General features: G+C 37.8%; 4 protein-coding genes across 4 annotated transcripts; 3 read left to right on the top strand and 1 right to left on the bottom strand.

Moving 5' to 3' along the window:
* Window positions 1-268: 268 nt before the first annotated feature.
* On the bottom strand, window positions 269-5,049 carry LOC106361358 (coatomer subunit alpha-2-like). The gene is made up of 5 exons (XM_048737863.1): window positions 4,829-5,049; window positions 4,478-4,722; window positions 3,719-4,213; window positions 593-3,590; window positions 269-495 (listed from the first exon to the last, which is right to left on the bottom strand). Exons 2-4 carry the CDS (start codon window positions 4,683-4,685, stop codon window positions 628-630), a joined length of 3,666 nt encoding a protein of 1,221 aa, XP_048593820.1. The 5' UTR covers window positions 4,686-4,722; window positions 4,829-5,049; the 3' UTR covers window positions 269-495; window positions 593-627.
* Window positions 5,050-5,620: 571 nt separating this feature from the next.
* LOC106359913 (alkane hydroxylase MAH1-like) lies at window positions 5,621-8,689 on the top strand. Its single transcript, XM_013799536.3, has one exon. The coding sequence runs from the start codon at window positions 6,535-6,537 to the stop codon at window positions 8,104-8,106; it is 1,572 nt and encodes a 523-aa protein (XP_013654990.2). The 5' UTR covers window positions 5,621-6,534; the 3' UTR covers window positions 8,107-8,689.
* Window positions 8,690-14,302: 5,613 nt separating this feature from the next.
* Window positions 14,303-16,194, top strand: LOC106359975 (alkane hydroxylase MAH1-like). The gene has a single exon (XM_013799592.3). The coding sequence runs from the start codon at window positions 14,318-14,320 to the stop codon at window positions 15,986-15,988; it is 1,671 nt and encodes a 556-aa protein (XP_013655046.2). The 5' UTR covers window positions 14,303-14,317; the 3' UTR covers window positions 15,989-16,194.
* A 2,088-nt stretch (window positions 16,195-18,282) lies between these two features.
* Window positions 18,283-21,157, top strand: LOC106374206 (alkane hydroxylase MAH1-like). Its single transcript, XM_013814283.2, has one exon. It carries the CDS (start codon window positions 19,164-19,166, stop codon window positions 20,739-20,741), a length of 1,578 nt encoding a protein of 525 aa, XP_013669737.2. The 5' UTR covers window positions 18,283-19,163; the 3' UTR covers window positions 20,742-21,157.
* The last annotated feature ends 1,822 nt before the right edge of the window (window positions 21,158-22,979 follow it).

Genomic DNA, 22,979 nt, shown 5'->3' on the forward strand with positions numbered 1-22,979 from the left:
CAATATTAGCAATTCATACGCGTGTACGTGTGTGCTTGCTTGCTTGTATAGGACAAAAGATGCTCTTCTGACTCGATGAATATCTTGTTAAATAAATATACTCTGATTAGGTCCGAAACACGTTTTGTAGAGTAGGTGCAATTACAATGAAGTTTGAAATAAAGAGTTTTAAGAAGCTTACATATGTTGGGAATTTCTAAATCTTTGCATGGTGTTTAAAGTAATTGGAATAACAATTACGAATCATGTCAAAATTAACAACAAAAAATGAGAAACAAAAAAAAAACATTACATAACTCAACAAAATTCGTCTATATTATACCATCATAGTGAACGAGTTTTAAAATCCGATAAAACTAATTGAAATGTTCTGAGAATGTAAATATGAAACCAAACAAAACCAAATATAGAGCAAGACGCTAAAGTTCTCTCATGCGTTGTCAACTTGTCACTAAGATAAGAAACAACTTGAAAGACTCAAAACAGCAACAGAACCTGCAACGAAAAGTTCACAAACCAATTTTTTTTAAAGAGAATCACAAAACCAAACGCTCAACACACTTGTTCCATCAAAAGAGCAGCTAGTACTTGCCTCACGTTTGAAGAAGATTAACGAATCTGAATTGATCAGCGGACCTGAGACGGAGAGCATACTAAACCAGATGCGTCTGCGCCAATGACTGCAAGATCACAGACCCCGCATATGTTTCCTTCCTGGCTTGGCACAAACCTGGCCGTGCAGTACGGACAGGACACGTCTTTCTGACCTCTATAGATTGGGACATAGGTTGATCCGCATATCACAAACGGGTTTCTGAAGTCGTAGTTGAGCTCGGTTGCATCAGTCATGTTGCGTTCAGCGGCTTGAACAATTTGCCTAGCCGTCTTGGCCTGGCTCTCCATTGGGTTCGTTTCCAACAATCTTTTGGCGAAGTTATAGGCAGTGGCGAGGTTCCTCGCCTTGTAGCAGACTCCCATTGCACTAAACAGGGCGAGTCTTAGGTGAGGTAGTTGGAGGTTGCAGTGAGTGAAGTAAGCAGCGAGCTCTTGCTGCCTCACTGGATCATCTCTGGTCTCTCTTCTCTTAAGCTCCATTTTAAGACCGAGGACATATTCTTTGACGATGGTGACGAGCTCCTTAACCTCATCGACTTCACTTCTTGACTCGACCACCACGAGAGGGATGGTGTGGAGAATAGAGAGGAAGAGACGGAGAGCCTCAGTCAATTTCCCACTTGTTGTGGCTTTGTAGCCAGCTTTGAGCTTCTCTTCTTGCTGGGAGAAATCATAAACGAGAGCTGGTGGGCCACGGACGTTGGGACTGGAAGACTCGCTCCATCCGCGCTCAATGGCAAGTGGGACCACAGGAGATGAAGTAAAAGCACGCAGATAACTGTGGCTTCCGTTGAACAAATCAATAAACATCGATTTCAAAGGCGCGAAGTTCTTAATGCCAAGCTGTCTGTGGAGCAGACGCATCGCAGCGTCGAAGCTTCCCGCTGCGGCTTGCTCAGCAGCAAGGGAAGATTTCTGGCTCCAAATATGGCTTACGGGCATACCTTGAGTAGGCGCCACGAAGACGGATGAACGTGCGTTAGCAGAGGCCTTAGGAGTGTCAAGTTCTGGTGGGAGCTCCAAGTCGTCAATTCCCAACCATCCACCTTCTTCATCATTTTCTTCTTCTTCTCCTCTCTCTGCTTCCTCCAAAATGGCTTTGATGTCTGTGTCCTCCATTCCATCAACATCGACCATGTCAAGTCCCTCTCCCCAATCGCCACCAACATCTTCTTCATCTTCATCAACAGCCCCTCCTCTGGCTGCACTCTCAAGTCCGCCTTCAAATATTCCCTTCATCACTCTTAGAAGAGGCCAATCACCGCCACACATGACGGGAGATGGTGGCATTAGAAGGGATGGAGTTTTCCCTTCAGGTAATGAGGGCACGTTGTCACCAAGCTCAGTCGCCAGTCGCTCAGCGATATCGTTTAAACCATGAACCGAGGCAGTGATATAGGCGAGAGGCAAATGACCAGCATTCTCAAGTATCTTGACACGCTCTTTAACATCTCCTAGGTAGAGAGCATTGTGAAACTGACCCATTACGTTGTTCTTCACTTCTGCAATCTTCATCAGCTTTGAAAGCTTGTCCAACTTACCAGTAATGAGATAAAGAAACGACAACCTCTCAAAATTCTTTGTCTGCTGGTACGCAAATTCAACAATCCCAGCATTACCTTGGCGAAGAGCCTCCACCCCAAGTTTGTACCACTGCTCTTTCTCATTAATCTCTGTAGCGGACGCAACAGCGACGCTGATGTTGCCGCTTTCAAGAGCCAGGTTGAATCGGACCCTTTCGTCTTCAACAAAATGGAGGGCAACTTCAGGGAATCCTTTCTGCTGCAGGTAAGCAATCATCGCCTGTCCACATAGCTGAGAGTTCTTTATCATGCCCATGACATGGTCGTACTTCTTCCTCAGCAATGCAAGCTTGAAAATGTATTCAGTTGCATTGATGGTGATTGCCCTATTTTTCCCATCCCTGTCCAAGCAAAAGATTGTATTCCCCGAAACCTTGGTGATATAGATAGGGACATCCAGGGTTCGGATGATTCCACTATCTCCATTAGGAAGGCAGTACTTGATATGGTTCAAAGTAGTGTAAATGAAGACACCATTTTCATCCCAAGCTCCACTTTTCACACGTATTGTCTCATGAAGGGTGCACTGGAGGACAAGTTTTTTGCTCGCGATAATGATAGTATGTTTGCTGAGCAAAGCAACACTCTCCATATCATTAGACCAAACAACGTACCTAACAAACGGTGTCTGAAGTTCACCAAGGACCAGCCTTTGCTGAAGGTCGAATATAACCACTTTATCCTCAGATCGACAAAGCAAATTTCCAGTTCCAGCATAAAAGATAGCATCTGTGGGAATAGGCAGAGCACTCTTTTTAACCACCTCATTCTTGAGATTCTTGACTAGCACCTGGCTGGTGCTTTTCTCAAGAACAGCAAACCGGTTACGGGCAATGAATACCGCAGAACCACCTGTGCCCCTCTTTGCATCTTGCACAACGTCACTCCTGCCAACACTTTCTTTGGGTATGATGTACAACTCGTAAGAACCACCATCCAGATCTGAGCAGATCAAAACTGCATTTTCCGTCGGACTGTATGATAGAGTTCTGGGACTTTGATTCAAGCTTGGTGTACCAGGACGCCGTATGGGGATAACTTGGGATTCTTTCTGAGTTGAACATTCGTAGTACCTCAAAAATCTATCTTTGACATAGAACAAAGAATCACCACTCACAGCAAATGCAGGACGCTCTCTCTCAAGTTTGAACACGATCATACCATTGTCATGCCCCGCCGCCAGTAAATTAATCTCAGGGTGAACTGCGAGAATCCAGAATCGATCATGCTCACGGCGAAAAGTTTGGATTCCAGTTCGCTTGGTAGCATCCCATACACGAATGCTTTTATCCTCAGAGTTGGATACAATAATGTCCTGTTTTGCATGGAACATAACAGATGAAACATTATTCATGTGGCCTCGCAGTGTATCCACCTCCCATGCTTTAGTTTCTGCAACAAAATCGAAATGAAAGATGAGTTACATCAGCTACACTATTATAAAATTGCAACTTAGTGTACAAACGATGGTTTATAAAGTTTTTTTTTTTTTGAAAAGAGAGAGGCTTCCGGAAAAATACCATTCATACGCCAGAGCTTTACTTGGCGGTCATCTGCACCAGAGACGATGAGAGGAAGGGTGGGATGAAAAGAAGCCCAGTTTACTCCTCTATCATGACCTTCGAGGACGTACTTAACTATAGCGTCAACACCACCAAAAAGATCAGAGTTCATCTGCGTAAACCGCATGAGGTCATCAGCAGGAGACACTGACTTCTTCTTAAGAGAACCAATATCCCAGACACGGACAGTCTGATCCAAAGATGCAGACACGACAAGGTCTTCCTTAGGATGGAAAGAAGCACACATAACGTAATGATTGTGGCCAGTCAACACAGAGATACAAGTCCGCGACTGCCAGTTCCAAATGCGGATAGTCTGATCGTCACTAGCACTCACAATCCACGGGTTCTCGTGGTGAAACTGGACAGTGCGGATGTAATCGAGATGGCCGAGGAGAGTGAATAGGCATCTGTGCGTTTTGTGGTTCCAAACTTTAATCTTGTAATCGTCTCCTGCAAAAAACACAATCTTGTCAATGAGTAATGCTCTGGAAGAGTAAAATGAAATAATATGGGATCTGATTTCAGCTGACTAGGTCCAATGATCCAAAAGAGCATATGTTATACAACAAATTAAACTTAGTATAAGCATTTATCAATACGATTACATTGGTTGGGGGCAAATCAACGAAACCATCCTCTTCAAAGAAACCAAGCTAGATCTAGAAATCGAGCACACTACTGATCATGGTTAATAGATTATGATTTTCTCAATACCTCCGGAGACGAAGAGAGGCTGAGAATTGTGAAAATGAACACCACGGACAGGTCCTTCGTGCTCGTCGAATCGATCGATCAGAGTACCCATACGATAATCCCAGAGCTGGATCACGCCACTGTGCAAACTGGCGAGGATCCATGGCCGTTTGGGGTGGAAGGTGAGGCCCTTGACTCTGTTACTCTTCGTCTCGAACTTCGTCAACATGATATTTTTTTTTCCAGATCACGAAACGGAAACAGCTCTACACAAACCAGATCAGAGAGAACGAAAGGAGAAACGAGTCATTTTCATAAAATTGAAATCGCAAACGGATCTGGAACGCACCAGATAGTGAGATAGAGATTCACCTCGGATCGGATCGGATCGGATCGGATCAGGTCAAGGAGAGCTTCACGGTGAGGAGCAGTAGCATTACCAGAGAGGCGTGGATGCGAGAGGAAGAGAAACACACGAGGATGCAAATCGATGGAGAAGGAGAAGAAAGTGATCCAGTTTCTCGTCGAGTAGATCTCGCTTCTTAATTGGAAAGGAATTTAATTTTAATTTATTTATGTTTTTTTTATTCCAAGAAAATAAAATATTAAATGGGCCTAATATCATTAAAATAAATTGGATATTTATCATATGGGCCCTTGTTGGATCAGGCCCAGCTCTAGATACTTGGGACATAATTTGTCTCTTGTTGTCGTAATCAGGTGGCGAAACGTATCCCTCTGCTTCTCTCTCCTCCGTCGTCGACCTCTGATTCCGGTGTTCTCCGTGAGCTCTCTTTTGAACCACATTGTGTGTGATAGTCCAACCACATTTTCACTTGTAGTCAAAATCGTTGGGGTCGCAAAAGGATTGGTTTTGATATGTGGACTCTCTTTTGAAGTTCCTTGGATCAAAAAAGGTTGTTTTGATACTAAATAAAACTGCAGATAATCTCATGGACCTTAAGAGTATTAGCTGGGCGCTAAAAGCTTTAATGGATATGTTTAGTAGTCAGTCAGACATGAAACATCATTGCATACTCTATATTTGTAATTTGTTACTTTCCCCCGCACCAGCAGCTTATCTCTGAATTACATTTTGGCAGGCCAAACTTGGTAAGCTCTACGAAGGGACCTTCTTGCACCACCTACCAAAGGTGGTGGTGGTGGTGGTGGTGGTGGTGGTGGTGGAGAAGGTTTTGATGTGACCAAAAGTGTGAGATTCTAGAGTTGGACTTGTTGGGCTGGAAAATCCACGCTGTTGAACAAGCTGACAGGAACACTTTTTGGTGGTTTGTAATTATTATTGATAAGAGTCCCGCATTACTTTTTAATGTGGTTTTCAATGTTAGAAACGTTTCAAACTTACTATCTGAATCATCTGCTTTCTAGTCGCTTTGACCCATTTCTTGTGCCATATAAGTTACTCTTGTCTTGGAATTAGAACTGTGTTTTGGCTGATGTTATAGTTTTTTTATTTTCTTTAGGTTACTTCTTATGAGTTCATAACATTCCCGGAGTTATTACATACCGTGGAGCTAAAATCCCATGTACATACATCTATTGCCTCTTTTGTTAATCTCTTCTTTCTGGGAGAGAGATTAATTATATGCATCTTCTTATTGTTCTCAAGTTGTCCCTCTCCCACGTCTTGAAAGTTTTTGAAGGACGATGCAAATACTTGGCTTTAACAGTTTAACCCTCTCTTTGGTCGTGTTTGACACTTCACTATTTGCATTGTCAAAACGTCTTTTTGGTTTTGATATTTGGACACCATATAATGGAAGGCTGATTGATAATTACGGGATTATTATCAATGATTATCATTATCCACATGGTTATTTAAATACAAGCCACGATGTTTCCCTACTTATCTTCAATAGTTATAATAATTCAAGTTGCACTGTCATATCTCAAACATGTGATGTGATCCTTGGGAAGTGGAGAATTCATGTTCTCTAAGATTTTCTTTAATTTTAAAATAAAATGGTGAAACAGTACTAGAGTTGACCAGATGTATACATAAAATCCAGTTCCTTCTTCTCCATCCACTACCCACTATCAAACTTCTTCCCTAATTAATGGCTTCTATCAGCTTACTCGAAGCATCATTATCTCTTTTTTGCTTTCTCATCATCTTCTGTTACTTTCTCAACAAAAAACATTCTGGTTACCTTGTCAACAAAAGATCCCCTTGGAACTGGCCTGTTCTTGGGATGCTTCCAGCTTTGGTCTTGTGGTCACGTCGGATCGATGTTCTCATCCGCGTCTTAGAGAAGAGCAACTTGACGTTTTTATTCAAGGGTCCGTGGTTCGCTAGAATGGATGCGTTGATCACCGTTGATCCAGCTAATATACATCATATATTGAGCTCAAATTTCTCCAACTACATCAAGGGACCAGAGTTCAAAGAGATGGTAGATGTCTTTGGAGACCCGCTCTTCTCTGCTGACGGAGATCTATGGAAAAACATAAGAATGTCTTCTCAGGTCATCCTCAGTCGTCAAGGTTTTCAAAACTTGTCAATGAGTGTCACAACAAGTAAAATCAAGGACGTGCTTCTTCCTATTTTCAGTCGCTTTTCAGAAGAAGGGACAGTCGTGGACTTGCAGGATGTGTTCCGGAGATTCATGTTCGATATATCCTTACTTTTAGTATCCGGTTCTGATCCTCAGTCTCTCTCCATTGAAATGCCAGAGGTTGAGCTCGCAGAAGCCTTCGAGGATGCTGGGGAAGCCATTGTGTCTAGGCTTATCATACCAAGATTCTTGTGGAAGTTGCAAAACCGGTTGGGACTGGGAAAGGAGAAGAAGCTGATAGAAGCGGGCGCGACATTTGATAGAGTGTGCGCAAAATACATAGCTGCAAAGAGAGAAGAGATAAGATCACAAGGGATTCATCATCATGATCATGTTCATTCAGATGGAGAAAGTCATGAAGATTTTTTAACGTATTACATAAAGCTAGATACAAGCAAATACGAGCTCTTGGATCCAAGCGATGATAAGTTCCTTAGAGACACCATTTTAGCTATCATTATGGCAATAAGGGATACCACTTCCAGTGCTCTCACTTGGTTCTTTTGGCTCCTCTCAAAAAACCCTCACGTGGAAGCCAAGATTCGCCAAGAGATCAACACAAATCTACCAAAACCGGCAAGTAGTCAATGGTCGGCTATCGATCGCAGAGAGTTTTTGAACAAGTTGGTTTATCTACATGGGGCCTTGTACGAAACCATGAGGCTCTATCCACCACTTCCCTTCCAGCGCAAGACTTCTATAGAATCAGATGTACTTCCAAGTGGTCACATAGTCGATGCTAATTCGAACATTATCTTCCTTATCATTGCGTTAGGGAGGATGAGATCCGTATGGGGAGAAGACGCATTGGAATTCAAGCCAGCGAGATGGATTTCAGAGACTGGTGAGTTGAGACACGAGCCTTCTTCCAAGTTCCTTGTGTTTAACACCGGTCCGAGAACTTGTTCCGGTAAGCATTTAGCTATGACTTCAATGAAGACCATAGTTGCAGAGATATTACAACACTATGACATTAAGCTCGTCGAAGGACATAAGATTAAGCCAAAGGCTCATCTTAATCTGCTCATGAAACATGGGCTTAGAGTCACGCTTACTAAGAGATGTTCAGCTTGAAATGTCAAATTCTTTTAGTTTCTACAATAATAATCTTATCCGATATAGTATTAACGAACGCTGGAGTGTTATTTCTTATATATAGCGCCTTAAGAAGATAAGTTTACTGTCAATCTCTCGGTGCTACACACTAATTTTGTTTTCTAGTAAAATCAATAGTTATACTTATATGGGAGAAAGGTTAGGGAACTTCTTTTTGGTTTCTCAGCTTTATCATTTTGTACTCATGTGTATTATTATTTGTATCCAGACAAACTCTGTCTTCCCTTTTTTGGTCATGTTTTATGGGATAATCTTACCTTTTATTCTCCTTTTTTATGCATGCAACTTCACTCTTGAAGTCCAAAACTAAAGTAGTTTATCGATTTGGTTGAATTTATATCTGTTAAAATGGCCTTCATTGCAGTGTACGTAGTGACCGGATCTTATTAACTCTGACAGTTGTTTTGTCATTGATTGGTACTTTGAAGATTATATAACTATTACTTCTCATGTTGATTAGATTTTAGAAATAATCACATCTTAACTCTTAGAATTCGAAAACGGATTTAGGGTTAGGTAGGGTTTAGGGTTGGTAGGGCTTAGGGTTAGGTAGGGTTTAGGGTCTAGGGTTAGGTAGGGCTTAGGGTTTAGGGTTAGGTAAGGTTTAGGGTTAGAAAGGGTTTAGGGTTATGCAGGGTTTAGGGTTAGGAAGGGTTTAGGGTTAGAAAGGGTTTAAGGTTAGGTAGGGCTTAGGGTTAGATAGGGTTTAGGGTTTAAGGTTAGGTAGGTTTTAGGGTTAAAAAGGGTTTAGGGTAGGTAGGGTTTAGGGTTAGGTAGGGTTTTGGGTTAGGTAGGGTTTAGGGTTGGTAGGGCTTAGGGTTAGGTAGGGTTTAGGGTTTAGGGTTAGGTAGGGTTTAGGGATGGTAGGGCTTAGGGTTAGGTAGGGTTTAGGGTCTAGGGTTAGGTAGGGTTTAGGGTTGATAGGGCTTAGGGTTAGGTAGGGTTTAGGGTCTAGGGTTAGGTAGGGTTTAGGGTTACGTAGGGTTTAGGGTTAGGTAGGGCTTAGAATTGGGTAGGGTTTAGGGTTAGTAGGGTTTAAGGTTAGGTAAGGTTTAGGGTTATGTAGTGTTTAGGGTTAGTAGGGTTTAGGGTTAGTAGGGTCTAGGGTTATAATGGTTTTACGGTTAGGTAGGGTTTAGGTTAGATATGGTTTAGGGTTATGTAGGGTTAGGGTTAGGTAGTGTTTAGAATTAGATAGGGTTTAGGGTTAGCATGGTTTAGGGTTAAAAGGGTTTAGGGTTAGTAGGGTTTAGGGTTAGGTGGATTTAGGGGTAGAAAGGGTTTAGGGTTAGAAAGGGGTTAGGGTTAGGTAGGGTTTAGGGTTAGGTAGGATTTTGAATTAGGTAGGGTTTAGGGTTAGAAAAGATTTAGAATTAGTAGGATTTAAGGTTAGTAGGATTTAGGGTTAGTAGGGTTTTGGGTTAGGTAGGATTTAGGGTTAGTAGGGTTTAGGGTTATGTAGGGTTTAGGGTAGGTAGGTCTAGGGTTAGGTAGGGTTTAGGGTTAGGTTTTAGGTAGGGTTGAGGGTTAGGTTTTAGGTAGGGTTTAGGGTTAGGTAGGGTTTAGGGTTAGGTTTTAGGTAGGGTTAAGGGTTAGGTTTTAGGTAGGGTTTAGAGTTAAATAGGGTTTAGGGTTAGGTAGGGTTTACGTTTAGGGTTAGGTTGGTTTATGGTTAGATAGGTTTAGGGTTTAGGAAGTATGAAGGGTTTAGGGATTAGGGTTAGGTTTATGCAGGGTTTAGGGTTAGGTTTTAGGTAGGGTTAAGGGTTAGGTTTTAGGTAGGGTTTAGGGTTAGGTAGGGTTTAGGGTTAGGTTTTAGGTAGGGTTAAGGGTTAGGTTTTAGGTAGGGTTTAGAGTTAAATAGGGTTTAGGGTTAGGTAGGGTTTAAGTTTAGGGTTAGGTTGGTTTACGGTTAGATAGGTTTAGGGTTTAGGTAGTATGAAGGGTTTAGGGATTAGGGTTAGGTTTATGTAGAGTTTAGGGTTAGATAGGTTAATGTCTAGGTTTAGGTAGGATTTAAGGTTTAGGTAATAGGGTTTAGGGTTAGGTAGGGTTTAGGGTTACGTAGGGTTTAGGGTTAGGTAGGGCTTAGAATTGGGTAGGGTTTTGGGTTAGTAGAGTTTAGGGTTATGTAGGGTTTAGGGTTAGTAGGGTTTAGGGTTAGAATGGTTTTACGGTTAGGTAGGGTTTAGGTTAGGTAGGGTTTAGGGTTCTGTAGGGTTAGGGTTAGGTAGGGTTTAGAATTATGTAGGGTTTAGGGTTAGCATGGTTTAGGGTTAGAAGGGTTTAGGGTTAGTAGGGTTTAGGGTTAGGTGGATTTAGGGCTAGAAAGGGTTTAGGGTTAGGTAGGGTTTACGGTTAGGTAAGGTTTAGGGTTAGAAGGGTTTAGGGTTAGGTAGGGTTTAGGGTTAGAAAGGGTTTAGGGTTAGGTAGGGTTTAGGGCTAGGTAGGGTTTTGAATTAGGTAGGGTTTAGGGTTAGGTAGGGTTTAGGGTTAGTAGGGTTTAGGGTTAGTAGGGTTTCGGGTTAGGTAGGGTTAGGGTTAGGTAGAATATAGGGTTAGTAGGGTTTAGGGTTAGGTAGGGTTTAGGGTAGGTAGGGTTTAGGGTTAGGTAGGGTTTAGGGTTAGGTTTTAGGTAGGGTTTAGGGTTAAGTAGGGTTTAGGGTTAAATAGGGTTTAGGGTTAGGTAGGGTTTACATTTAGGGTTAGGTTGGTTTACGGTTAGATAGGTTTAGGGTTTAGGTAGTATGAAGGGTTTTTGGGATTAGTGTTAGGTTTATGTAGGGTTTAGGGTTAGATAGGTTAAGGTCTAGGTTTAGGTATGATTTAAGGTTTAGGTAGTAGAAAAGATTTAGCGTTTGGTTTAGGTTGGGTTTAAGGTTTGGTTTAGAATAATGCTTAGGATTATAGGGTTTAGGGTTTGTTTGTTTTTTTGTTTATGTATTTAGTGCTGAGTTTTTCCGATAAAATTTATATTAATATTATGGGCAATTGTCAATAATAACACCTTTTGAAGTTTATGTCACAAAAATAGCACTAGAAGGAGAAAGTCACAAAAATGACATTCATTAAAGGGTAAAATATCTCTAATACCCTTGGTTTAAAATTAAATAAACAAACAAAAATAAATAAAAATAAATAAAATAAAAATAAAAAAAATGAAAAAAAGAAATTTTTTTATAGTTTCAGATTATATTTTTCAGATTCGAAATTTTTATAATTTTTTTTTTCAAATTTTTTTCTAATTTTTTTTTTTTTTCAAATTTTCTTTTTATAATTTAAAAATACTTTTTGAAACTGTTTTTTAAATTTTTTATTTTATTTTAGTATTTATTTTTTATAAAATTTTAAACCCTAATTCCAAAACCCCACCCCCTTAACTCTAAAAACCCTAAGGTTTGGATTAATTAACCCAAGGGGTATAAGTGTATATTTACCTCTTTAATGAAACATATTTTTGTGACTTTGAGCCTTAAATGCTACTTTGGGAACAAAAACTTGGTTTGGTGCTATCCTAGTTTTTTTCTCAATAATCTATCGGATAAAAAGTAAAATGCTTCAAAGATGTGAGTTCAGTAAAAAAGTGAGAGGGATTTTGAGTGGCAGAAAAATGTTACTCTCTCTTTGCAATTAGCCCTAATTTTCTCGTCTTTGCCTCTCCGCTGGCATGGTATTTGGTTCATGCGGCGGTTTTTCCATGGTGAATGTTTGATTGCTCGGAGTTAAAAAAAAAAGATGTTAATTCAGTATAACAATTTTTTAAGGAATGGAGACGATCGCAACGTATCACTCACGCCAAAATATATGGTCACGCGAGGAAATCTCGTAACAATTCTCAATCGTTAGACAAAGCAACAAGAAAACAGATCAATTTTGCTATCTCCTAAACAAGACATCAACCCCTGGTATCACTTTCTTACCAAGAATCTCTCATTTAAGTAACTTATTCATCAAGAAAAGTTCGACGGTTGAATTTATTTGCGCTGGATGATATTAGTGTGATGTGTGCATGTAAGAGAGATTACTCCACGATGCATCTTCTTCTTACGTGACTTGAGAACTCGACATGATGTAGTATTATCTATCACCATGTGTGTATGGTTCAAGACTAGATAACTTGACTTATTGTAGTGTATACCTAAAGAAAGCCTTTCATTTAAGCAACTGTGTACTGTCAAATCTCAAAATTATGATCCTTGTTTACTGGAGAGCAACATCATGGATCATGTGTTTTTTTATATGTTATATTTTGAATTTTTAAAAACGGTTATAAATTTTATAACAGCTTGACATATTAGATTTGAACACTAATCTGTTAATATAGTTTACCGGTGATTTTTTTTTTTAAGTTTTGATTCTTAGATATGAATCTAGAGTGAAACTAATTTTTACAGATGTCCATGTTTTTTTAAATTGACACTTATTTAATTAACTGAATTCATAGAAAAAGTTTTAAAAAAAAAACTTAACTCATATCACTAAAACAGAGATGAAAATGAAAACACAAGTTTATAGAGATGGAAAATGAACTCACTTATGAAGAGTCAATAGTAAACAAATCGAGAGCAAAAATCATAATTTTCATTTTTCATTATACAATCGATGTTGCCTATTTGGTTTTGGTAATTTGTGTCAGCTGTAAAATTTAACTTTTTTTTGTGCATATAAAGTCTTAAAAATAATTAAAATATGATGTAATACATTATATCTTCAATAACGATGATATTAAAAAACCAACATTTGTATGTGTCATTTTATAATCGATAAAAATTATAGTGTTATAAAATATTAAAACTATTTAATACATAAATATTATTATAAAAACTTATTCTGCGTATGCGATTGCGTGCAGATTATCATCTACTCATTATTAATTGGACAGCACATCAAGATGATCATGTGCTCTAACCTTATCGGTTGATACGCTTTTCCAAGTTACTCTTTATATCAATATTTTAAGTCTTTTTATTTTGCAATTATTCTGGTGGGATCAAAGTATTTAAGTGTGTGGGCGTGGGGGGGTGGGGTCCCGCCGCAGTTACTCTTTTCACAACTCGTATCTCTCTCTCACAACTGTTTTTTTTTTTTTTATTAGTATAATTTAGTGATCACAAACTGCCCTCTATCTCTATCCATGTAGATCGACACGCTAGCAATATACTTTATCATGTCTATATAAATTCAATCCCCTATATAATTATTTGAGAAGTATTGCAGCATTTTTTGTAGCCACGTGTCATTTTTAAAATCCTTAGATAAATAGATTGATTCATTTAAATATATAATAAGCTTTTTATTAAACCACAATAAATACATTATTAATATGATTCATTATTTCCTTAAATAAGATTATGGAATTACCTAATGTGACTAAAGTATATATGACAATTAATGATTTTGAATAATAAAGATTTGATAAAAATAAGTATGTATTATAATTATATTTGTTTAATTTTAAGCTATTAAAATAAATTAAAAATCATAGTAACTATATAATAAAAATTTTAAAAATATATTTAAATATTATATTTTGAATTTTTAAAAACGAATATAAATTACTAAAACTGTTAAAAGTTTCACATTCAAATTTTGTGGTCTATGATTTAAAACTTTTGTTATGACATGATACAAATAATTGAAAAATAATATAAGTTGAAAGTCTCATTTAATAAGTATCAAAAATAAAAAATATATAAATATATGTATCATTTTAAATTAAACTATATGCCATATAAAAATACATAAATATCGTAATTTTGAAATTTACTTTGAACATTTTTTTGATAAACAATTTGAAAAAATATTGACAACTTAATTTTTTAAAATATTATAAATTACTTAAACCATTATTCTCACAATAAAAATTTTGTTATCACTAATTTAGATTTTTTGCTATAACAGATACAAATGATAAAAAAAATATGAGCAAAAAACATCATCTAATAAATATTAATATTAACATATACCATATATATGTTAGTATCGTTTAAGTTTAATTATATATCATATCAAATAGAAAAAGTATTTTTCGATTTATTAAATTTATTTATATGTTCTCACCAATATAATTATATAAGTAGTAGATAATGATTTTTTAATTATTCAATATATATTTATTATTTCATAATATGCTATAAATATATAATATATAAAATAATTTATATATATAATGTTCATCCCGCGCAAGGAGCAGATGTTAACTTTGTGTTTATATAAATCCAGTTCCTTCTTCTCCTATACCCACACCCACTATCAAACTTCCGTAATGGCTTCCTTTGGCTTATTTAAAACATCCATATCCCTTTTTTGCTTTCTCATCTTCTTTTACTTTCTCATAAAGAAACATTCTGGTTACATCAAGAAAACCCTTTGTTACCCTTGGAACTGGCCTGTTCTTGGGATGCTTCCAACTATAATCTTGTGGTACAAGCGAATCGATGTTCTCATCTGGGTCTTAGAGAAGAGCAACTTGACGTTTCTATTCAAGGGTCCGTGGCTCACTAGAATGGATCTGTTGTTCACGGTTGATCCAGCTAATATACAACATATATTGAGCTCGAATTTCACCAACTACATCAAAGGAACGGAGATGAAAGAGATATTTGATGTTTATGGAGACGCCATATTCACTGCCGACGGAGAGCTATGGAGGAATATAAGAATGTCTTCTATGGTCATGTTCAATCATCAAGGTTTTCAAAACTTTTCGATGAGTATCACAACAAGTAAACTCAAGGATGTGCTTGTTCCTCTATTCAATCACTATTCAGAGGAAGGGACGGTCGTGGACTTGCAGGATGTGTTCGGGAGATTCATGTTAGATACAACTCTAGTTGCAATCACCGGGTCTGATCCTCAGTCTCTCTCCATTGAAATGCCAGAGGTTGAGTTCGCAAAAGCCTTAGAGAATGCTGGAGATTCTGTTGTGTATAGGCATGTCATACCAAGATTCTTGTGGAAGTTGCAAAACCGAATGGGATTAGGTCAAGAGAAGAAGAGGATAGAAGCGGGTGCCACTTTTGATCGTATCTGCGCGAAATATATATTTGCAAAGAGAGAAGAGATAAGATCACAAGGGATCCATCATGATCATGATCATTCCGATGGAGAGTGTGAAGATTTTTTAACTTACTTCATGAAACTAGATACAAGCAAGTACGAGCACTTGAAAACAAGCGATGATAAGTTCCTTAGAGACTCCATTGTATCTCTCATTGTCGCAATGAGGGATACCACTTCCACTGCTCTCACTTGGTTTTTTGCTCTCCTCTTAGAAAACCCTAACGTGGAAACCAAGATTCGCCACGAGATCAACACAAACCTACCAAAAACTGCAACTAGTCAAGAGAGTCCATGGTCGGCTATTGATCACAAAGAGTTTTTGAACACGTTGGTGTATCTACATGCGGCGTTGTATGAAGCAATGAGGCTCTATCCACCAATTCCGTTGGAGCGCAAGACTTCTGTTAACTCAGATGTGCTTCCAAGTGGGCACAAAATTGATGCAAACTCTACCATTATCTACCCTATTTATGCGTTAGGGAGGATGAGATCCGTATGGGGAGAAGACGCATTGGAGTTTAAGCCAGAGAGATGGATCTCAGAGACTGGAGGGTTGAGACATGAGCCTTCTTCCAAGTTCTTAGTGTTTAACTCCGGTCCAAGATCTTGTTCTGGTAAGCATTTAGCTATGACTGCAATGAAGATTATAGTTGTGGAGATATTGCAAAACTTTGACATTAAGCTCGTCAAGGGACATACGATTGAGCCAAAGCCTCGTCTGTCTCTACATATGAAACATGGGCTTAGAGTCACGCTTACTAAGAGATGTTCAGCTTGAAATGTCTATGTTAAGAGTTTCTCCAATAATAATCCATCGGATATATTATAAAAAAAAGTATCATTTATTGTCCACATGTACTTGTCCCCCTGGTCTTTGGAAATTTGTTTTTTCGTGATTTGATGAAATTTATTTCTTTTTTATTATGTAATAGTGAACAGTGAAGTATTATTTCTTATATAAAAATGAATTCATTGTGACAGGAAGATATATATAAAGTTTACCGTCAGTATCTCAGTGCTACACAAATTCAAATCACTTAAAATCCATAGTTATATGAGAGAAACCCGTGAGATAGATCTAATTTACACCTTACGAAGATTATATTTTTTCTGCTTACAAAGTAAGTCATCTTATATATTAAAACAGAAGTCACAACTTTGATTCATGTGTGATTTTAAAAAAAATAGATTTAATGAACATATTCAAGTCATGTTACATTTAATATATAATTTTATCATTTAAATTGGGTCTTTCCAATATTTAAAGGATGGTCCAAATTAAAAAATAACACATGAAATAAATATAATTTAATTTAATATAATTTAATGTTGTAATACTATACCTCTATATGTTAAATATTTTAATATTTGTCGATATTAAATTTTAAAATTATAAAGATTTTATTTTAAGTAACAAAAATCATATTATCTAAAAATGATTAATATTTACTACCTTAAACCAATGAAAACAAATTTTAATCAATATAGTTTATTTTAAAGATTAAACAAAAACTGAATGTTTAATTATTTACTCGATAATATAAATTTATGAAAAAACTAAAGTTGACTCGAATGTAAATATTGGAAGCTCCAACTTCTACTTATATATGCTCAAAAGTTCAAAATAGTAATGTATAAAAATGGGAATCGCAAATGTACTACTTTAACGCCTAAATATATGTTCATACGCAGAAATCTCGTAGCAATGCTAAATTGTCGATAAAAACAACTAAAAACAGCTCTGTTTTGCTAGCTCCTCATCAAGACATCAACCATAGTTTTGCTTTCTTTGCAAGAAATCTCTTCATCTAAGTTACTTTATCATCAAGAAACTCTCATTTTACTAACTTATTCATCAAGAAACATCGACACTTAAATTTATTTGCATTAGATACTTGTGATGTGATTTGAGCATGGTAGATGAAATGATCCACTTAAAACATGTATTTAAATAAAATTTAAATGATAAAATTATATATTAAATGTAACATGACTTGAATATGTCCTTTTTTTTTGAAACACAAACTTTCATTAGATTCAAATTTAAAGACTACAAAGCCAAGAGGGAATTAAACATCCTCTTGAAAACAATTGATGAACTACAATAGCAAATAGAACTAAGCATGATAAATCTTCATATGAAGTTGACAGCGAATTCAAAGCCAAGCTTGAATACGTCGATAAAGCTTTCACGACAAAGTCGGATAGCAGAGAGATAGTCACAAGTGACGTTGAGAAACAGTCCTCACCAACGAGAGAAACCGAAGTAATCTCGATTGCACCTTCAGGCCCCGTACAGACCGCTCCACAAGGTAACAAACCGGTGAGTAAACTGAAACTAAAGCTCGGAAAAGAATCCGAGAAATTTTCTCCATTCATAGAAAGGAGACATGGCAGTGAAGTACTCTCCACAACAGAGGAGGAGGTGAGAGTTGTGCGCCGACAACATGACCTTACTAGCTTTTGATGGCTCAGAACTGGACGCCGGAGTGGATTCCCACCTACATCGGTCGCCAGATTTAGAAACATATGGCTCAGAGCTGGACGCCGGAGTGGATTCCCACCTACATCGGACGCCAACAGTTGTGAGAGAAGGTATATTTGCGGTGGTTGATGGCATGGATCTTCTAGCCGGAGAAACACTGAGGACGAAAGGTTGAGATGTACAGATCTGAGAGTTTGACTCACGGATCTGAAACGTAGAGGAAGCGGGCCAGCAAGGGTGATACAGCGAGCATGGAAAGCAACTAGCTTTATTGTCTGGGATTCCCAGGAGAACAAAACAGTCGAAGAAACCTTCAACCCAGAGAGGACCACCGGAGTTCCGATGGACATAAAGTTTGGACTTGAACGGAGGAACACTGAGCAACAACGATGCGGAGGTACTCGATCCGGTGGATCCGGAGGCTCCGGAGGTGGACGGGGATTGAGGTCTCGGAGAAGAGAGGTTCGCCGAGGAGAAGACCCTGGTTGGAGCTGCAAACGTTGAGTCATCGGTGTTGGGAGAGAAGGTGGGGAGATGACCATCGGAGCAAGACTCTGGAACAGCACGGAAGAAGAAGAGGAGACGGAAGCTTCAGAGGAAAGAGCTGTCACCGGAAAAGACGTCGGAGGGGGATCTCATCCTGTAGATGCGGCCGTCTTGGTCTTCGTGCCAGAGAGAGCAGGGTCTCTAGGGCGAACCCTCTCCTTCTTATTAAGAAGGACTTGAATATGTCCATTAAGTTCTTTTAAAAAAAAAAATCACATATGAATCAAAGTTGTGACTTCTGGTTTAATATATAAGATTTATATAGATGCCGTGTGTCGTGAACAACCACGAATTAAGCAAGAAGACAATAGAGAACAAAAAGTATTGAGGCAAATACCCGTTTAGGGTTTCTTATTATTGCGTGAACTGAATAATCTTAAAAACCCTTAGACTCATTTTTATATCAGCCTCAAAATCCGATTTCCTTTATTTTTTAAGAATACATACTTATCTAGAAAAGTTAAATTTTCCTAAACCTAAAAGGCATACCAACCCACTAGTGCTAAACTTTTACTTGTGCACAGAGATTTAAGACACACATATGCAACCGTGAAAACAAGGTACTTGAGAACTCGACTTGTTTCAGTATTATATCCTGTGAGTATAATTCAAGAAAGCCTTTCATTTAAGCAACTTTGCACTGTCAGATCTCAAAACATGTCGCACCCAAATTTTAGCGAAAAAAAAAATCTGAAAACATGTGATGCTTGTTTATTGGAGACCGCATCACGGATCATTTGTTTATCCTATTCTCTAAGATTTCTCTGGTTCTCTTGCTATAGATCAACACACTGTTTTCCAGACATCTCTGATATGAAATCGAATATTTTAGAATTAGTTAAACAATAGACTTTTATCATGTGTATATAAATCCAGTTCCTTCTTCTTCTCCTCCTCCTCCACCCACTATCAAACTTCCCTAATGGCTTCGATCGGCTTATTTGAAGCATCTATATCTCTTTTTTGCTTCCTCATCTTCTATTACTTCCTCATCAACAAACATTATGGCAACTTGCTCATTAAGAAATACCTTCAAAGCTGCCCTTGGAACTGGCCTGTTCTTGGGATGCTTCCAGCTGTGCTCATGAGGTTCAATCGGATTGATGATGCCATCTATATCATTGAGAAAACCAACTTGACATTTCTATTCAAGGGTCCATGGTTCAGTAGAATGGATGCGTTGATCACCGTTGATCCAGCTAATATACATCATATATTGACCTCAAATTTCTCCAACTACGTCAAAGGACCTGAGTTCAAAGAAATATTTGATGTCTATGGAGATGCGATATTCAACACCGATGGAGAGCTATGGAAGAATCTAAGAATGTCTTTTCAGGTCATCCTCCATCAGCAAGGTTTCCAAAACTTGTCATTGAGTGTCACAACAAGTAAACTCAAGGACGTGCTTCTTCCTCTATTCAGTCACTATTCAGAGGAAGGGACGGTCGTGGACTTGCAGGATGTGTTCCGGAGATTCATGTTCGATATATCCTTAATTTCAATTACCGGGTCTGATCCTCAGTCTCTATCCATTGAAATGCCAGAGGTTGAGTTCGCAAAAGCCTTCGATAATGCTGGGGAAGCCATTTTGTTTAGGCATGTCATACCAAAATTCTTGTGGAAGTTTCAAAGATGGATGGGACTGGGTCAAGAGAAGATGTTGCTAGAAGCCGGTGCAACTTTTGATCGAATCTGTGCGAAATACATTGATGCAAAGAGAGAAGAGATAAGATCACAAGGGATCGATCATGATCATGATCATTCCAATGGAGAAAGTGAAGATGTTTTAACATCTTACATAAAGCTAGATACAAGCAAGTACGAGCTCTTGGATCCAAGCAATGATAAGTTCATTGGAGAAACCCTTTTATCTTTCATTTTCGCAGGGAGGGATACCACTGCCACTGCTATCACTTGGTTTTTCGGACTCCTCACAAAAAACCCTAACGTGGAAGCCAAGATTCGCCAAGAAATCATCACAAATCTACCGGAAGCTAGTCAAGAGAGGTCATGGTCGGCTAGTGATCACAAAGAGTATTTGAACAAGTTGGTGTATCTACATGCATCACTGTATGAAGCAATGAGGCTCTATCCACCAATTCCGTTCGAGCGCAAGTCTCCTATAAAATCAGATGTACTTCCAAGTGGACACAAAATCGATGCAAACTCTAACATTATCATCCCTATCTATGCGTTAGGGAGAATGAGATCCGTATGGGGAGAGGACGCGTGGGAGTTCAAGCCAGAGAGATGGATTTCAGAGACTGGAGGGTTGAGACATGAGCCTTCTTCCAAGTTTTTAGCATTTAACTCCGGTCCAAGAACTTGTCCTGGTAAGCATTTAGCTATGGTGACAATGAAGACCGTAGTAGTGGAGATATTACAAAACTATGACATTAATCTTGTAAAAGGGTATAAGATTGAGCCAAAGCCTCGTCTTGCTCTTCAAATGAATCATGGGCTTAGAGTCACGCTTAGTAAGAGATCTTCGGCTTGAAATGTTATCTTTGCTAGAGTTTCTTAAGTAATCTATCGGTTATAGTATAGCAAGTAATAAGGTGCGTACGTATTGTCCAAATGTACTTGCCTAGTGGTCTTTGCAAGGTTGGTATATTTGTGATTTGAGAAAGTTCACTTCTCTCTTATTTTTCTTTTGTATTAATGAACGCTGAGCTGTTTATTTCTTATATGAAAATGTATTGCATTGTGCCTTAATAAGATATAAAAATTACTGTCAATATCTCGATGCTACCCGCTGGTTTTGATTATAACTACTATGATAGTCGATATATATATGAGAGGAACTCGTGAGATGGATTACTTTAGATACTTCGTTGTTCTTACAAAGCGCACCTTCTTAATTAATTAAAGAAAACCAAATCACTTACACTCATATAAACCTCATCAGTCTTTGATTCATCAACCATTCATTTGAGAAATTTTGAGACTTTCATGGTTGCTTTTTTTTGGTAACGCGTGAATTTTAATTACCTATGAAATGACTTGTTAAAACAATTTCATCGTGTTACAGAAAAAAAAAACAATTTCATCAAATATTATTCATATAGGTGAATAATATGAAAAAAAAAGGTAAAAAAAAAAACCATTTATGAGCTAGGTTCTCAGTAAATCGTACAATAAATCAAAGATACATCTAAAGATATAGACTGTTATAATTGTATATGCATAAAAGTTCATATAACAATAATTTTAAAACAAATGTAGATTTGAAAATGTACAAAATAGTCATATACGAGGAAATCTCATAATAATGCTAAATTGTCGACAAAGTAACTAAAAACAGTTCAATTTCGCTAGCTCCTCTTCAAGACATCATGATCAACCCCATGTTATTACTTTCTTACCAAGAAATCTCTTCATGCAAGTTACTTCATCATCAAGAAACTCTCATTACAATGCTAAATTGTCGACAAAGCAACTAGGAACACTTCAATTTTACTAGCTTCTAAATAAATACATAAACCCATGGGATAACTCTCTCAACAATAAATCTATTCTTCTAACTTCCTTACGCAACTCTCATTATTAATGTGATCCGTGTATGTAGAAGAGGCACTCACAGTCCAGCACGTTCTTTCGATGATGGTTAGATTAAACGATCCAAACATATATGCAATGTGAATTAAGAGGTAAAGCCTTGTTATAGAGGTGTAGTGAACTCGACTTGTTGTTATATTACGTATCATGTGTGCATAATTCAACTTCATTTTTATGTTATCTTCCCAACACAAAATCGAAAATCTCTTAACTAATGGCGTTTATCGGTTTATTTGGAGAATTCCTAGCTTCCTTTTGCTTTCTTATCGTCTATTATTTTCTCAACAAGAAAACCTTTGGCTACTTACACATCAAGAAAACTCTACAAAGCTACCCCTGGAACTGGCCGATTCTTGGATGTTTCCGGGTCTGCTTGTGAGGACCCATTCAAGGGTCCATAGTTTGCTGGAAATGATGTATTAATCACAGTCGATCCGTTTGTCTCTCAAATTATGATCTTTCTTTACGCGATGGGGAGGATGAGAGCTATATGGGGAGAAGACGCATGGTAGTTTAAGCCAGAGAGATGGGTTTCAGACACAGGAGAGTTGAGACTTGAACCGTCCCACAAGTTCTTTTCGTTCAATGCCGGCCCTAGAACTTGTCTAGGTAAGTATACAGTTATGACTCATTTGAAGATAATACTGGTGGAGATATTACAATACTATGACATCGAGGTAGTTAAAGGACACAAAATCGAGCCACTTCCTGGTCTTACTCTTCACATGAAGCATGGGGTTAAAGTCACACTTAATAAGAGATGTTCAGCTTGAAATGTTAATGGTACGTAGAGTTTGTTTGAGAACTTTTTTGAATCGTGTATGTTAACGTACGGTACGTAGAGTTGTTCCAATAATATATGGGAAATAGTTTAGTAGTTAATAAGGTACAAATGTATTGAAGTGTACTTGCCTCCCTGGTCTTTGGAAGCTTGGTACTTTGTGATTTGATGAAATTTTTTATCATGTATTTTGTTTTTGACAACCATTTTTTTATCATGTATAAATGGACGCTGAAATGTTATTTTATAAAAAAAACTGTATGCATTAGGAATATATAAAGTGAACTATATTCTACACAATAAAATCAAATTATTTTGTTATTTCTAAGTATAAAATAATTAGAAATTCTGTAAAATATTATTAAGATTTTATTTTATTATACATGTCATTTTAGT

This window comes from Brassica napus, chromosome A8, assembly GCF_020379485.1.
Source record: "Brassica napus cultivar Da-Ae chromosome A8, Da-Ae, whole genome shotgun sequence".
In the NCBI taxonomy this organism is placed as follows: Eukaryota; Viridiplantae; Streptophyta; class Magnoliopsida; order Brassicales; family Brassicaceae; genus Brassica; species Brassica napus.

Excerpts from the sequence above, each read along its gene's own strand:
- LOC106361358 (XM_048737863.1), bottom strand. The coding sequence starts at position 4,685 with ATGTTGACGAAGTTCGAGACGAAGAGTAACAGAGTCAAGGGCCTCACC. Across the intron at positions 4,214-4,477 it reads GCCTCTCTTCGTCTCCGGAG|GAGACGATTACAAGATTAAA; the intron begins GTATTGAGAAAA and ends TGTTTTTTGCAG. Across the intron at positions 3,591-3,718 it reads AAAGCTCTGGCGTATGAATG|AAACTAAAGCATGGGAGGTG; the intron begins GTATTTTTCCGG and ends ATTTTGTTGCAG.
- LOC106359913 (XM_013799536.3), top strand. The coding sequence starts at position 6,535 with ATGGCTTCTATCAGCTTACTCGAAGCATCATTATCTCTTTTTTGCTTT.
- LOC106374206 (XM_013814283.2), top strand. The coding sequence starts at position 19,164 with ATGGCTTCGATCGGCTTATTTGAAGCATCTATATCTCTTTTTTGCTTC.
- LOC106359975 (XM_013799592.3), top strand. The coding sequence starts at position 14,318 with ATGTTCATCCCGCGCAAGGAGCAGATGTTAACTTTGTGTTTATATAAA.